Source organism: Meleagris gallopavo, chromosome 17, assembly GCF_905368555.1.
Source record: "Meleagris gallopavo chromosome 17, MGAL_WU_HG_1.1, whole genome shotgun sequence".
Lineage (NCBI taxonomy): Eukaryota > Metazoa > Chordata > Aves > Galliformes > Phasianidae > Meleagris > Meleagris gallopavo.
This window is the reverse complement of record NC_139420.1, coordinates 11,131,744-11,147,531: the sequence shown is the minus strand read 5'-3', so window position 1 is coordinate 11,147,531 and position 15,788 is coordinate 11,131,744. Positions and strand designations below refer to the sequence as shown.

At 56.4% G+C, this 15,788-nt stretch overlaps 3 protein-coding genes across 13 annotated transcripts in view; 1 reads left to right on the top strand and 2 right to left on the bottom strand.

Annotated features, from left to right (window-relative positions):
• Nucleotides 1–223: 223 nt before the first annotated feature.
• On the bottom strand, nucleotides 224–3,363 carry NIPSNAP1 (nipsnap homolog 1). Its single transcript, XM_085238879.1, has 10 exons — nucleotides 3,233–3,363; nucleotides 2,346–2,473; nucleotides 2,184–2,229; nucleotides 1,839–1,933; nucleotides 1,630–1,700; nucleotides 1,403–1,543; nucleotides 1,154–1,185; nucleotides 884–978; nucleotides 675–758; nucleotides 224–600 (listed from the first exon to the last, which is right to left on the bottom strand). Exons 1-10 carry the CDS (start codon nucleotides 3,316–3,318, stop codon nucleotides 536–538), a joined length of 843 nt encoding a protein of 280 aa, XP_085095005.1. The 5' UTR covers nucleotides 3,319–3,363; the 3' UTR covers nucleotides 224–535.
• A 54-nt stretch (nucleotides 3,364–3,417) lies between these two features.
• Nucleotides 3,418–8,053, bottom strand: LOC146543203 (pleckstrin homology domain-containing family A member 4-like). Of its 3 annotated transcripts, none has more exons than XM_085238882.1 (6): nucleotides 7,849–8,053; nucleotides 5,295–5,399; nucleotides 4,824–4,896; nucleotides 4,549–4,646; nucleotides 4,268–4,371; nucleotides 3,418–3,781 (listed from the first exon to the last, which is right to left on the bottom strand). In XM_085238882.1, the coding sequence occupies exons 2-6, from the start codon at nucleotides 5,346–5,348 to the stop codon at nucleotides 3,418–3,420; spliced, it is 693 nt and encodes a 230-aa protein (XP_085095008.1). In that variant the 5' UTR covers nucleotides 5,349–5,399; nucleotides 7,849–8,053. The 3 variants fall into 3 exon arrangements, with proteins under 3 accessions (XP_085095008.1, XP_085095006.1, XP_085095007.1); XM_085238880.1 differs by lacking the exon at nucleotides 7,849–8,053 and adding an exon at nucleotides 6,015–6,994; XM_085238881.1 differs by lacking the exon at nucleotides 7,849–8,053 and adding an exon at nucleotides 6,850–6,994.
• NF2 (NF2, moesin-ezrin-radixin like (MERLIN) tumor suppressor) overlaps nucleotides 7,108–15,788 on the top strand; it is a 41,063-nt gene continuing 32,382 nt past the window's right edge. For 5 of the 9 annotated variants that reach the window (XM_085238872.1, XM_085238875.1, XM_085238871.1 and 2 more), the window contains exons 1-2: nucleotides 7,110–7,362; nucleotides 15,319–15,444. In XM_085238872.1, coding sequence (XP_085094998.1) covers nucleotides 7,249–7,362; nucleotides 15,319–15,444 — 240 coding nt within the window. In that variant the 5' untranslated portion in view covers nucleotides 7,110–7,248. Of the gene's footprint in view, nucleotides 7,363–15,318; nucleotides 15,445–15,788 lie in introns of all 9 variants that reach the window. The other 4 variants (XM_085238870.1, XM_085238869.1, XM_085238876.1 and 1 more) reach the window with 1 other exon arrangement.

Genomic DNA, 15,788 nt, shown 5'->3' with positions numbered 1-15,788 from the left:
GCGTGGCCTTGCGCCGAAGGGGGCGTGGTCTAGCTGAATATGGGTGTGGCTTTCACAAAGAGGGCGTGGCCTATGCTCTCATTGGGTGGTGCGGCGCGGGCTCCCCGATAGCATCAGGGACACCGAGGGTGCAGAGGGCACTTTCGTGGGTCTCAGCGTAAGGACAACTCATGCGTGAGAGTCCCCGTGTCCCCAGTGCTCCCTACTCCCTAGACACGGACACTGGCAATTAAATATTTAATTGGTGACATCCCACAGCCCGGCAGGGACAGGCATCCGACGAGCAGCTCGTTAGCGGTAATTATGAGCAGCCCCCAGCTCACCTCTCAGGAGAGCTTCTGAGGGTTTGCCCCCAGCATGGAGGGCCAATGGCAACTCGGGGTGCACTGCGGCACCTGCAGGTCCCCAGAAACGGGGGGCAGCCGAGCCCAGGGGGTTGGGCTCTCAGCCTTTTCCCCCCCAAGACACCCCAAAATGGGAGAAGACGCCCCCAGCGCTTCCCAGCAGAGCTGGGGCAGGCAGCACGTGTCCCAGTTCATTGCAGCGGGGAGATCTTCAGGGGGATCATGATCCGGGACTCCATCGTCCGAATCAGCGGCACTGCAAAACACAACAGGGGTGGGGTCACCTCGCAGCTCAGCCATGGGGACAGCCCCACACACCCCTGTGCTCACCCGTGTAGTAGACATTCTCATCCCAGCCCCGCTTCCTCCAGGCCGCGTTCCTTGTCTCCTCTCGGGACTGCAGGTCCTTGTAGGCTGTAAGGGGGGGAACCTCGTTCCTAATCCCCCCCCCCACAGCCCCTGGGGAATGGTGGATGGGGTTTGGGGTGCACAAGGTGGTGGCACTGCCAGTGTGGGGTGGGTGAGACGAGGCCGCTTACCCCAGAGGTGGTGCACGACATACAGCTCCCCGATCTGAGAGAAGAAGCCGCCCACTGCCTCCTGGTTCTCTTGGCGGTACTTTATGGCCCGAGCCCTGTAAAATGGAGAGAAACACCAGGGCTGGCACAGCTCTCCCTGTGCTCAGCTCTAATGTCCCCATGCTGAGAGCAGCCAAAGCTTCATCTGTGCCACCAATCCCAGGAACAAGGATGCAGGAATGGGTCCGAGGGCCATCTGCAGAACACCAGTTGGATAAAGCAGCCACTCACCAGTTATTGCCCCACTCGATCATGGTCCCTGGCTGCGAACAGAAAACAGGAAATAAACAACAGGGTAAGGCAGCTGCACCCCAAGTACCACCTTCTCCCTCTGCCCAGGGCCAACTCGCAGCCAGAGCACAAGTGACCCCAAACACCCGCAGACCACAGGCTGCTTTGCAGACCTCAGCACATACAGCAGGGCTCTGGGATCCCCTGGGTTCCAGTGCCATGCCGAGGTTGAAACATTTCATGCCTCACCTTGAGCTTGTAGGTCCTCAGCTCATAGATGTTGGGCCCCTTGCGGGGCAGGGGCTCATTCCAAAAGCTGAACTCCAGCAGCAGCTGATTCCTGCGGGACAGCAGCATGTGGCTCCTCTCCTTGCGGAAATCCAGGTACTCCTGTGGACAGCCGAGGCTCGGGGCAAGATGATGGGAACGGGGACACCCCATAAGGTACCCCATCTGGCCACCAATGTGAGTGGTACCTTATTCTGCTTCAGCTTGTTCATGCAGTCCATGAGGGCTGGGTACCCACCAGAGAAGCGCCAGAGGTGCACTGGGATGGGACAGTAAGGTCTGGCAGGAGGAGAAAGCACCAGGGAGCCCCCCTCCCGAGTGACCAGGATTCACCCCACATCCCCTTAGGGTCACGGCCATGCAGGGTTGTCTGCTCCTGCAGAAGTGCAGCCCTCACCTGCCTGGTCCTGCTCCCCGTACCACGTATTCCAGTTCCCAACCAGGTCACAAGGGTAATCGGCATCTGAGTGCAGCTTGGGCAGCACCTCCTCCCTGCAGGGAGTACAGGAGGTTTATGGGGTGCTCCTAGGCTGCCCCAGATGGGAGAAAGACAGCAGTTGGAGCTGGCAAGCAGCAGGTGAGTCTCTCTCAGCAAGAGAAGTGCTGAGTTTCTGACCCCAGAATGCTCCCAACACCCCCATTTGCCTTCTCAGCCCAGCACAAGAGATTCCAAAATCCTCCTGACACCCCCACTTGACCCCCTCCCAGCCCCTGGGAGACAGTGGGCAGTCCCCCAGCTCACGTCAGGCTGTTGTAGGCATCCAGACATTCTGGCTTCACATTGTGAACTGTGGGGGAAAGATGGCAAGACGCAATGTCACAACAGGGAGCGGGATGAGTGGCTGCATTATCAGCTGCAAGGGCCTGGGAGGGGAGTGCACCCTCTGCCTGTGGTGTCACTCACACTGGATCTTGTAGAGGTTGCTGGTCTCTTTCTTGGACAGAAGATTGGAATGGGCATCCTTGCGGGGATCCACCTTGTGCACAAACAGGGAGCGGAACCAGCTGCCCTCAGCATCCCGTGAGTATGCCCTGCGGGACCATGCCGTCAGCAGGGCTTGGGAGGGAGGTAGAGGGGTGGGGAGGACACAGCTGGGCACAATGGCTGTGGTCTGATGTGGGGGGAAAACCGGAAGCAGATGAGGGATCTTGTTCCATTCCCAACCCAGCCCCAGGGCTGCATGCTCCTCCACCCAGTGCTCCCCAGGGAGAGGTCTCATTCATTTCACGGTGGCCCTGCCCAGGGATGTGGGGTGACAGAGATGACACAGAGGCAGTGCACTCGGTCAGACCTTTGCCCACAGAGCGGCAGGGCCTGGTAATGTATTAACGGCGTGGGGTCAGCGGCCCCGGACGCCCAGCGAGGGCATGGGGTGACAGCAGGCCCTGAACCACGGCGGGGGGAGATGGGGTGGGAGATAAGGGGCTGAGACTGGGGGAGATGAATGCTAGGGGGGGGAGATGGGGGCCGAGGGGAAAGACTGGGGGGGTTGGGGGCTTTGTAGGGGAGTGACGGGTGCTGGGGGGCGAGGAGAGCTGAGGGGGGGAGATGGGAGCTGAGAGGAGGACCAAGGGAAGGTTGGAAATGAGGCTTGGGGGCAGACAGGAGCTGACGGGGAAGAGATGGGAGCTGCGGGGTTCTGGGCCTGAGGGGAAAGACGGGGCCTGGGAAAGAAACGGGGCGTCGGGAGAATGATGGGACCTGAGGGGAATGATGGAGCCTGGGGAGATGATGGGCCATGGGGGGTTCCGGGCCGCGGGGCGAGCAGGGAGGGGCCGGGCTCCGCTCACCGCTCCCCGCCGGGGGCCCCGCAGCCGCCGCCGCCTTGCAGCCGCCGCAGCAGCATCGCACCGCCTCCTGCCCGCGCCGCCGCCATCTTCCCGGGGCGGGGCTTCTTGGGGGCGTGGTTATATATAGCCCCGCCCACGATCGGACTCTGCCCCTCATTGGGCGTGGCTCCACTCTGGCCCCGCCCTCAAAAGCTGGCGTGCAGCAGGGTGATTCTGATTGGCTGCTGCGTCGACCCGTTGGCCACGCCTTCTCGCCCACCCTCGAGCCCCCGGCTACCCACAATGCTTTGTTCCCGCGGCCACAGAGAGATCTCATTGGTTGCCGCCTGCGCGGCCGTGCCTCCAGATGCCAACAACCAATCAGAGGGCTCCCTTGGACAAGTCGATTCTTGATTGGCTGCGGTGCCTTCTTTTGCATCCCTAAGCCCTCCTACGGCCGGCGGCGTCAGCTGCTGATTGGTCGCTGCCCCGGAGGGGCGGAGCTGACCGTAGGGCGGGGCTTCCTCCGGGGCGGGCGTGCTCGGGAGCGCGGGGCGGGGCGGGGCCGGGCTGGGGGCGGGGTTAGAAGTCGTTAAAGCACTCATAGCTCCCAGCCCTGCCTGTGGGAGCCCTGTGACCCCCCCACCCATAGCTCCCCATGGACTCCCGCTTCCCTCCATCACTCCCTACAATCCCCATTTTGTGCCCCGCAGCCCCTCATTGCCCCCCTTAACCATGACCCCCATAGTCTCACCTTGGCTTCCATATGCCCTCATGACCTCCTGTAGCCTTCCCTTATCTACTCCATAGCCCCCGCTGTCCTCCATGACCCCTGCACAGCCTCCCTGTGTCCACCCATGACTTCTCCATGGCTCCCCTTGACCTCCTCATAACCCCCCATAAAGCCCCATAGCCTTCCGTAACCACCCATAGCCACCTACAGCCCACTATTACCCCTTCCATGCCCCCTATAGCCCTTCCATATCCTTCCCAATGTGGCCCCTATATCCCCCATGACCCCCCATCCCTCCCCGTGTCTCCCAGCTTGGGGCTCACCCCCCCAGGGCTGAGGCAGAGTGCCGCAAACTGCGCATCCAGGCCCCCAGTTCCTCAGGGCTGTCAGCCCCCAGCACGTAGCTCCGCATCCCGGGGTGCTCGACCTGGGGAAGCAGTGAGCCAGCAATGGGCCTGGAACCCCCCCTTCCCAGAACTTATTCAGCCACAGCACCCCAAGACCCACATGGGGAGCTGGGCTTTTGGGGTCCCAACCCCTGCTGCAGAATGGCAGCTGTTGTTGTCCCCTGTTTGGAGGTCGTCCCCCCCCCCCCCGGACTGACCGTGAAGAGGAAGCGAGGGCTGCCGGTGTTGGGGGTCAGGATGCGGATCCTGTAGCCAGGTAGGGGGAGCCCCCCCCGTACTCGCTGCTCACTGCTGTCTGAGGGCAGGGGAGGATTCAGGGGGGCAGCCCCAGGGACCTCTCCAAACCCTGCAAAGCCCCAGTCCTATGGCGGGGTCTCCAATGATCCCCTGAGTTTCCCCCAGACCCTGCCCCAGGGAGCCCTAAGAAGCCCCTGACCCCTGCCCCAAGCCCATCCCCTGCCCCTCGCCTCACCCCTGTAGTAGTAGAGGCAGAGATCAACCAGCACAAACCAGCGCCGCTTCCAGAGCCTCAGCCCTGAGCTGTCCTGGGGAGGTAAAAAGGGGGCTGAGCCAGCATCCCAAACACAGAGCCCCCCGAGACCTGCCCCAAACCCTTTGGATCCCCACAAAACCTACAACCCACCAGCTTCTCCAACTTCCCCCCAGACCCTTCCAACATTCCCAAACATCTCCAAGACCCATAACCCCCCCCCCCCCCGACCTCTCCAAACTCCATAACTCCATTAGGAAGCCCCAAAATCCAGACTCTACCCCTAACCTCCAGCACCCACTGACCCCCCACGAGCCCTTCTGACCCCCCCCAACCCCATAATCCTCCCCCCAGCACACCCTACTCCATAGTCCCCCTGAATCCCCCCTCCCCAGTCACCTGCGGTCCCACAACCGCACACCCCCCCAGTCCCACTGTTCCCCCCAGGCCCACCTGCTTGTGCAGCCAGCCCCGCATGGTGGGGGGGATGTGGGGGTCTCTCCTCATTGCCTGCTCTCCCTTTCCAAAGGTGTGGATCCTTGGCACAGGGCGGCAGGGCTGGGCACGGGGCATTACCAGGGATGGAGGCTTAGAGGGATTCCCTCAGGTCCCTGTGCCCCCCTGCCTTGTTACCCTGGCCCCCCACTCCCCAGGGTCCCCTTTCACTCCCTCCCATGTTTGCCTTAGTCCCTCATGCCCCCCAGTCCCCTCTGTGCTCCCACAAATCTTCCCACATCCTTCCAGCCCCCAGTCTTCTCCATAGCTCCCCAGGACTCCCTTGGATCCCCCCATATTCCCCATAGATCCCCATGCCCTCAGTGCCCCCCAGGTACCCTCATACTATCGCATAGATCCACAGACTCCCTTGGTCCCCCATATCCCCCATAGCTCATCATGCCTCCGCCTTAATTCCCCACGCCCCTCTGTTCCCCCGTACACCCTCCGTATTCCCCCATATGCCTTCTACTAATTTGGGTCCCCTTGGACTCCTCCATACCCCCCCATAGCTCCCCATACCCCTCCTGGACACCTTGATTTCCTCAATACCCACCATGCCCCCTCCCCACGTACCTTCCAGTCCCCTTGCTTCCTTCATACCCCCCATAGCTCCCCCAGATCCTCCATACCCCCCCCCCATATCTCCGCTTCTGACCCCCAGCCCCCCATGCCCACTTGGATGCCATTGCCGGGGCCCCAGGGGGTTGCAGCATTGCTGTCGGCCATAGGGTCCCTGTGGGGGCAGTTGGAAGGGGGGGGGGTGGCACCATGAATGCTCCCATTCAGCCCTCACCCACCCCACAGCACAGAGGCCCCATTCTGTGGCGTGCGGGGGCACTGTGGTGCTGGGATGGGGCCTGGGAGGGGGGCCCAACCCCTTTATTCCAATCCCATAATTCCTATGCCAGTCTCAGTCCTCATCCCATTTTCCTGATACTGGTTCCAGTCCTCTCCTGTTATGTTGTTACTGTCCCATACCGTTATCGCCATGGCAGTCCTGGTTCCAACCCTAGCTTCATTATCCTGGTCTGCATCCCCATTCCCACCCTGTCATCCCAGCTGTGGTTCTGGTCCCGTCCCATTATTCCCATGCTAATCCCTGTGACCCACTCCAATTCCATTGCCCCAGTGATGGTCCTTATTCCTGTCCCATGACCCCAGTGCTGGTCTCAGTGCCCACCCCACTATCCCAGCGCTGGTTCTGATCCTGCCCCATTATCCCCATGCTGGTCTCAGTCCTATCATATTACTCCAGTCCCAATCCCAGTCCTGTACCGGTGTCTCAGGTTCTTGTCCCATTCCTCTTATCCCAGCACTGTCCTGCTGCTGTTATCCTAGTGATGTCCCAGCCCTGTTATCCCACCGCTGTCTGTTCCCATTATCCAGTACCGGTCCCGTTCCCATTATCCTAACACCGTCCCACTCTTGCTTTCCCCACAGTGCATCCCCACGAGGTCGAGGCTCTGAGACCCCCCCTGCATCGGGGCCAGGACCGGGCAGTGCCCCTCACCCCACGGCCCCGCAGTGCCACCGCAGCAGCAGGATGGGGACGGCGCGTTCACGACGGCAGGGTGATGCCCGCTCCTCCGGCCGCAAGAGGGCACCACATCCGCGCCCCAACGTGTGGGCTGGAAGCCCTCCTGTCTACCCCCGCTCCTTCCCCTTGACGAGCGGCCGTTTCGCCCAATCCGCGCCTCCCTCTCTTCCCTTCTCCCCGTCACTTCAATTCTGTTTGGCTACGGTGCTGCGCGACCCGCGGGGCGGAGGGCGGGACGACCCGAGCTCGGAACCAATAGCGAGACACCGTTCTGAGGCTGGGCTCGGCGCGGCCCGGAGCCGCCGCCGCCGCCGCCGCCGCCATGGCGCTGCCCCCGCGGCGCGGCCCCCGGCGCTGAGCTCTTCCCGCACCATGGCCGGGGCCATCGCGTCCCGCATGAGCTTCAGCTCGCTCAAACGGAAGCAGCCCAAGACCTTCACGGTGCGCATCGTCACCATGGACGCCGAGATGGAGTTCAGCTGCGAGGTGACGGCCGCGGCCTAAGCCCCGTTGCCATGGAGACGGGGCCTCGGGCCTCGCTCCCCCGCTCTGGGTGTCCCCAGCGCCCCGGGCCCGGCGCTGCCGCGGGCTGTGAGGGCTGCCGGGCCCGGCCTGGGCCTAGCTGCGGGGCATCCGTGGGGCTCGGCCTGAGGCCGGGTGGGTTATCTCGGGTTTAAAGCCACGGGGCTCGTCCCAGGGCTCGGCCGACCCGCCCTCAGCACGGGGCTGCGGGAATTCCAGCCGTGTCCCGCCCGAACCGTCATTGAAGTGTTGTGCTGTGCGCGTCTCTTAGGTCAGGTTTGCCTTCGCTTGGGCCCTCAGTGCCTCTCGGGCAGCCTTGCCGTGGCTGTCTGGCCCCAGGGGCTTCATTTTGTTACTGCGTCTTCAGATCACGAAATGCTCTGGAGGGATGGGGCACGTAGAGACTTAAAACCCACTTTCAAGCATGAGCTGTTAAAAAGGAAAACTCACTTGGTCCGAATCTTGATGCAGTTCCGTGCCTGTGAGCAGAAGGGTCTTTGTCCTTGTGACATTTCTCACTGCTGAAATGCATTGTAAGCTCTGGGGCACGCTGTGCCTTTCCCAGGGATCAAGGAGTTATCGTCACTTCCAGCTCCTCGCCGTTACCCTTCCGGGAGGGTTGAGGTGTCCCAGTTCTGCTTGACACTTTCCTAGGCTGCCAACAATGAGTAACTCTCCTTTCATGCCGTGGCCACTTGTTGTTTCATGTTGGGATTAGGGCATTTATGAAGAGGCAGCACAGTGCTCCCAGTCGGGTTGGAACATGTAACTTGTGCACCTTCAGCTGCCTGCTGGGGAGGCTCCAGCCAAAGACCTCACAGCAGAGGCTGCCCAGCCTTTGGGGGAACTCAGAGAGAGGCTCATGAGCATTGTGCTCCTGCTTGCACTTCTGACCTCGCTGGAGCATGGAGAACACGTGCAGGAGCTCAGGCTCTGACTTACAGTGTGAGAAAGGATCAGGCCATTGCATGGCCCCCACAGTCCCACCCAGATCCTCCATACCTCCCGTAGGGCTCCCCATGCCCACTTGGGTGTCACTGCCGGAGCCCCAGGGGGGCACATTGCATGGCTCAGTTGTGGCTGTTTGAGCTCCCTGGCTGTGTTGCTCCCTCCTCTGTGTTGTGACAGCTGCAGGGAAGGATCCTCTGCTTGCTGGCTGTATCCAGAACACATCCACAGAGACCAGTGCCTTCCCCCTTACAAACAGCTGCCTCACATCTCTGTGCCTCTTGTACCTCTCAGCATCACGCTGAGTGCTTGTGCCCCTTTTCCTTCCTGGGTGCATGTAGGGTAAGCAGTTAGGGAGGTGCTGTGGGGAGGCTGGTGCTGCTCATGGTCTGGGGCACTGGTGGTCTTAGCCCTGCTTAACTACTGGCTTCTTTGACCAGTGCTGATCACGGTGCCAGTGAACGCATCTGAGTGGGTGACCAAGCTCTGCTGGAGCAGCCTTTCTATGCAGGATTAATCTCTGGCTCCTTCCTAACTTTATTACAGAGTTCTTGAGGCACGTTCTGTGTTTTCCTGAGTGACTCTGCACAGGACAGAGGTGACAGGGTGGTGAGGTGTTGTCAGCATGATGTGAGGTCTGATAACAGCTGGGTGTGACACAAGACACTCAGGCTGTCAATTCCCATCTGGCTCAGGAGGAGTGCATACGAGGCTGTGTCCCACCCCGCTTCTGCTGCCACCTTTGGTCGTGGCAGCCCCTCTTATTCTGAGCAAGCTGATGTGTCTGTAGCTGTGTCAGTGCCACCTTTTCCTTATTCATTTTTCAGTCCGCCCTGCAGGAATTCCTGGCTGGATATTGCAGGAGATTAAACCTGCTCTGTATCTGTTGACTCCGTGAATAATGTCTCTAAATTGAGTCTAAATCTGAAATAATTCCTAGAAATGAAATCTTAATCTTTCTAACGCTGTGATGAAGCTCAATAATCGCAGTTGGGGCCTCACTTCAAAGACTTGTAATTTGTTCAGGGAAATCTTAAAGGCACAATGTCAACGTCTCCCTTTTTGTGTTACTTCCATTAGAGCCGTGTGAGCGTGGTGCCTAATTAATTGATAGCATCTTGAGCAAGGACAGACATTTGCATAACTATTGAAATCCCTGTGCTAAGCCCTTGCTGGCTGCCCCATCTTCCTGAGCACCACCACGTAGCTCCTGCACTCAGATTTCTGTGCTTGGAGAGCAGCATGAGAGAAATCCTACTGAAAAACACACTGGGTCAATTAACACAGCGTGTGCCAGGCACTGCCTGAGTAACAGCTCGGGAAGCTTCAATGCAAGGCAGGGGCTGGCAGGGTGTGGTGCTTGTGGTGCTGCCTCCCAGGTTGTGGTGCCAGGACACTGAGTGGCCATTGGCTTCCTCTGATTGCCACCCTCGTGGTGCGACTTGCTGCCATTCCTGACCCAAATTAGACTAGTGCGTGTGGCAGGAGTAAGGTAATTCTGGTGGTGGCTCTTTGGGAGGTAGGTTATTCACTTCTCTCGCACAGTATCTTTACCTCGTGGTACTGTTAGGTTCCCGTGGGGCTCTTTTCATTCTGTTCCTGCAGTAGGATTGCACTGTTGGTGTTGGGTTGGTCTCAGGCATTCTGATGCACAAGATTTTTTTCTCCAAGAGCCAAGCTGCATGGCTAATAGAAGGATCCACCAGTCTTTGTTTCGCTTTGTTCCTGTGGCGTGGCAGCGTGGTGCTGGCTCTCCAGCTCTGGAGTCTCAGCGCCTTCTCAGAAGGGTGTTTTCTCTTTATCCATAGTGCCTGTGGTCTTGGAGCTCCTGTAGGAGTCATTATGGGACCAAGCAGCAGCTGCCTCTCAGCTTAATCCTTGGACAGCAGCAGCTCTTTCAGCCAGAAATGGATGGGAAAGCTTAGCAGCCAACCTGGAGAAAGCACAAGCATTGGAGCAGTAGGAAGAGACACTTGTACGTTTGGTCTAAACTTGCACTGTGTTACTGCCCGAATGCTTAAGCTGTTCCCCTCTGTTCAGAAAACAACCTCAGCTGGAAGGTGTCTGTGCAGAGCGTTCAGTCCTTGGTACCCAACTTGCTGCAAGGCCAGCTCAGCTGGCTGTGCTTGGTTGTAAAACTTTTCTATTTGCATGTAAGTAGAAAAACTCTATTTTAGCAGTAGGCAGCCAAGCGTTAGTCCCTCTATTAACGTTTGTAGGGGGTTACATAGCTGTGCTGCAAAAGCTTATCCCTGGAAGCAGGGGCAAGCTGAGGTCTGGTGTTGAAAATCTGTGGCCAGATAAGTTCTTGAGAAAGAGTTTGTGCGTCAGAGCAGGGAGTTAAGCTCACTGAGCCCAAATAAAAAGGGCATGAGGAAGAAGCAGGGGGTGAAGTTTCTGTCTGCTTTGCAGAATGGCTGGGAGAGGTTTTACACGGGTTTCTTCATCCTGTGGCAAATGTTCACCAGCTTCTTGGTGATGCCAGTAATGATACTGACCTCTCGACGCTGCTAAGCTTCTGCTAGCAGGCAGAAAGCTGGCTGGCAGAGATGAATCTGTGGACAGTAACAGCTATTTTAAAAAGCTGAGAGAAATAATCCCTTTCAGCCGCAAAATGATCTTCAGTAAATTACTGGGATGCCAGCTGTCAAGTCGATGTTCTGGTTCCTTTGTGCACCCATCTGCCCTCGTCCTGTGTCAGTTCTCTGAATGCTCACACGTTTTTGCTGCTCGGTGGCTCCCAATCCCTCCTTTAATATGAGAAGTGGCAGGTAGAGGCTGCTTTCCCATTTGATTTGAATCTTGGAGGGCTTTGTGGCAAAAGCAGCAATGCTGCTAATTTACAGCCATGTCACTTGGGAATTTCTCAGAGCTGTCTTGCTCGGTTCTGTTCATTCCCTTTCTCAATCTGTGTGCAGGTCACACGAGACACATTATGAGCACAGATCCTCCTTGACTTCGTTCTGATTGCACCCTGAATCTGAAATGCTCTCTGGTCCCGTGTCCTGCTGCAACCTCTTCTCAGCCTCTTCTCGAGCTCCATGTTATCCAGTTCCTTCTACTGTTGGTTCAAGAGCTCCATCAGTCCTCACTCATCCAGCCTTTGGCTGATGCTCTGGGTTCTGTTGCTTGTTTTCCCCTTCCCCTCCCTTGCCAACTGGAAGAGCTGCAGCAGCCCTTTTTTCCCCTGCACCCAGCCCTGTCTCTGTCTTGGGCAGGCAGCAAGCACTGTGCTTGGCTGCACCATCTGCCTTGTTATGCCTGGGTGGGTTTTTGGCCTCCTCGGTGGTTAGCAGGAATAGATTTTAATTAAAAGCTCATTATCGAGTTGTCGTGTAGCATTAGTAAATAAAAATAACTTTTACGGCCCTGTCTCGTGGCTCAATAAGTGGCAATTGAAAGTATTTGACATCTGTTTATTTAAAGAAATGGGGGAATATTGAATATTTGATTCCCTGCTCGCTCCAAATGGACGTTGAATCCAAACAAATGGTTGTCTGGGGCACTGCTGTTACCATGTAGGGTCCAGAAGGGAAAACGTGCAGCCTCAAGGTTACCTGCTTTGGGTTGTCTGCTGCTGTGGGGTTCTGTTTGGTCATCTGGTGGATGAGGGGCAGCTCCTGTGTGCTCAGGTGCCCAGAGGGCTCCGTTCTGTGATCTCCCCCTGTGTTCCAGGGCAGAGGTGTTGGCTCTGCTAAAAGCTTGCTTCTCCCACAGGGTCTCCTGAGTGCAAATATCTTGCTGTGAAACCTAAGTGCTGCTTCCCAGGGCTTGGCCCCCTCCTCTGCTTGCCCTGCCTGCCATCAGAACAGGGACCCTGGGCTCCTGTCTCATGTCTAGCACAGAACAAATACTGACTTTGAATAAAATTGACCTGTTGAGCTGAAAAGCCACTGTTCTGTGTTTCTCATACGAAGTCCTGATCTGGTTTTGTGATGGAGTGGAGGTGAGGCTGCCTTGAACTGGGTTCTGCCCCAGGAAGATTGGGCATGTATTTGTTCCTCTCCTTCCTCTCATGAAATCCTAAGGGCTTTTAAACCATTCTTTTTTCCCTTTCCCACGTAGCTGGAGTAAATTCAGCAGGGCATCACTGGAAGCGAAGCCTCAGCAGTTTGGGAATCGCTTTTCTCCTTAGCCCCCTCAGCACTCTTTGTGCAGGACGGCTGCACCTCCTGTGCCTTGGTGTCTGCTTTTTTCTAGCTCTTGGCCTCCCCGTTGTCAGCCCTTGCCAGAGGGCTCAGGTAACCCTGCCTCCTGTTTGTGCCCATGGGGGACGGGCTCGGGAGCTAAGGAGCAGTGCTGAGAATTGCTGGCAAGGGTCTGCATTGAAATAAATCGCCCAGTTGCCCGTCTGTTGGAAATTACTCTTGTTGCAGTTTAATAAATAATGCAAACCCTGTTAATAGATGCCAAATGCGACGCCTCTGCTGGAGAAAAAGATGATGCCAATAAGCCGTAGTGGAAGTGCTCCTTTCTAGCTGCTGGGTTGTAAGTGCTTAGTGCTGTTTACTTAAAACGCTCTGCTGATAAATTGTGAGCACTCTGTGCTTAGTAAGGAGCATAAATTCCAGCTCTGCAAAATCACAGCCTCGCAGCGCTCGCCGCGTTCATAAAGAAGCTTGTCCGTGTATTCCTCCCAGACTTGTGGAACGTCTCTAGCAGGTTGTGCTGAAGTCAAGCTGTTGGGAGGATGCAAAGCCACAGGTGTGAGAAGTGACATCTGCAGCCGCATCCTGCTCCCCTCTGCGGGTCCTGCAGGGCCGTGCAGGATTAGGGTTGTTGTGATGGAGCTTTGTTACAGCGTGGTGCCAACTGCTCAGCACATGGCTGCGGGGACTGCTCTGCTCTAAGCCTTTCTGTTTTGTTTTCAGGACCTTCTGACGACTTGCAAAATTGTCCTTGTACTTCAGGAGTACGGAGCAGGGGAGCGGTGTGATGAGCAGAGGGCACCGTGTGGAGCTGCCAGGCTGCAGACTCATTGCTGGCTCATCTGCTCAGCCCCTGGCATCAGCTCTCTTTATCCCCCGGTGTCCCTGGGGGCCTTTATTGTGTTTTATGGCCAGGAAATGTGGCAGTTGATGATACGAGACCTATCAAATATGGGTACAGAGCTAAGGTCTTCCATGTCTGTAAAACAGTTGGAGTTCAGCTGTCCAAAGATGCCACTTGAATGCAGATCATTATTTTAAGTACCGAGGTGTGGAAGGAAATTGTGGACGTTGAAATAAACGCGGCTGCTGTTCCATTTCTGTATTTAATGAAGGTAATTCGGCAGGCAGCAATGTTAAATACGTGTCTCTGCCTTACCGTGCACATGCAGTGACAGCAGCAGTGTCAGATCTGATGGCAGAAACAATTGCTTAGCAAAATGGGAATTGCAGGAGGGATGTGCAAAGTGCCAGCTGTAACGTGGGTAGCTGGGGTGAGCAGCAGCAGCCCATTGAGATGCTGGGGGGCACAAAGGGGTGCAGGTGCTGGGAAGCAATTGGCTGAAAGATGGCCTTTGCAACAAGGGGGGGGGGGGGCTGGAAATAATAAAAAAGCCCAAATGACTATGCATTGTGCAAAGCAGCTTAATTCCAGTTAGGAAATAGCCCCTTGATGGCGGCGTGCTTCCACGTGCCTGCAGAGATGCTATGGAATGGCTGGTTAAATGGGTCTCGCTCTGTTTTGTCTGAAAGCTCAAATTAACCTCCTCCTTAAAATAATAGTCGGGAGGAGACGTGCAATCTGAAGCATCCTGTGCCAAGCTGGAGCTCGTTGTAGGGACCGGAGGCAAGTTTGATGTGTGAAATTAGGGTTTTATAATTACGGCACTGCAGAACTGGCTCCTCCTGGTGCTTTTGACCTCGAGGTGTTGACTGCGCCTGATAGGAATTGCAGAGGCCGTGGCGAGCCGCCCTGGGGTGCTGCTTTTTGGAGGGTAGCAGTGGCTTTCTCCTATTCTGGATGTCGGTGTGCAGGTATGTACCCTGCGAGGGGCAAAAACAGCCACGTGCTCATCGAATCAAAGCAGGAATCAGCCTGTCCTCAACTGCTTTGCCCACAAGGCGGCAGTGGGTGACAGCAGGAGCAGGGTTTGTCCCTGTCAGCAGCACGTGCTGTGCCCCTGCATTAATATTGATGCTGTCCAGGTGGCACCAAGATTGAGTTGTAGCGACGAGAGAATGTGCCGAGATCCTTTTGCCCTGGGGCTTTGGAGTAATGGCCATATGTCTCAGTCCAGCCATTGTTTCCGCCGCGCAGATGGAAGACCAAAGTGGCTCTGGCACATCAGATTCATCTGTTTTATGTCTTTCTTCACCTTTCCGCCCCCCAGCGCCTTCTGGTTTTATGAACAAACTTCAGCACCAGCACGGTTGCGACGACAGGATTGTTGGAAGGACACGCTCTTTGAGCACGACCATTTTCTCTGCTCCCTAGCTGCTTTTGTCGCGTTTTCAGTGTAAGGCACAGCCTGCCTCGATCAGAACACGCTCAGAGAGGACTGCTGGTTTCAGTGATAGTTCTGAGCCCTCCTCCCCGTTAGGCTGTGCAGAGCCTGTTGCTGTGGGTGCACGCAGTGGATGCATCAGTTGTTTCACTTCTGGTTTTCGGTTGTGTTGTGCTCTGGTCTGCCAGAGCTGCTGATACTGGAGGTTGGGCAGGGATTCCTGGGGCCGTAGCTACATTAAAGCTACCAAAGGGTAATGAAGAGTGATACACAGACGTTTTTTTTCTTTCTTTTCATGCTGAAAAAGGGCTACTCATAGTGGTGCTTGGTTCAAAAGGACCCTTCAGATCCTCTGACTTCTGGTGGATTGCTAAAGGGAGAAACAGTGGGACTTCACAGTGTCATTTGGGTGGGCCTGGCGTTCCAATTTCTCTGTGAGGAACACATTGTGAGGTGGAAAAAAGAATGGATTTGGTTGAATGGAAACAAAATCCTCAAGTCCATCTTTATAACTTGGCTTCCCTTTCCTTTTCCTGCAGGTGAAGTGGAAAGGCAAGGACTTGTTTGACCTGGTATGCAGAACTCTGGGACTCCGAGAAACGTGGTTCTTTGGCCTGCAGTACACCATCAAGGACACGGTGGCGTGGCTTAAAATGGACAAGAAGGTTGGAAGCAAGTCTCTTTTGAGAGTTCATAAAGGGTGACAGAGGGGGATGTATAGAATCGAAGAGTAGCTTAGGTTGGAAGGGACCTTAGAGATCATCTTCCAACCTTGAGGTGCTGGACTGCAAGAGGTCTGTAATGTAAACAAAGTCTAGTGATGGCTGCTTTTAGTCTCTCTTCTACACCCCTGAATGACAAGCTCTTTGGCAGGAAGGTGAAAGGCTGCACCTTGGCTTCTTTTGTTGTTGAAGCGTGCAAAAGCAGAGGAGGAGGCAAAACTGAGGAGTGAAAAGGAGGTGGAGATGAGGGATGGGATGCTTCCCAGAGATGTGAGCCTCTGGGTTGC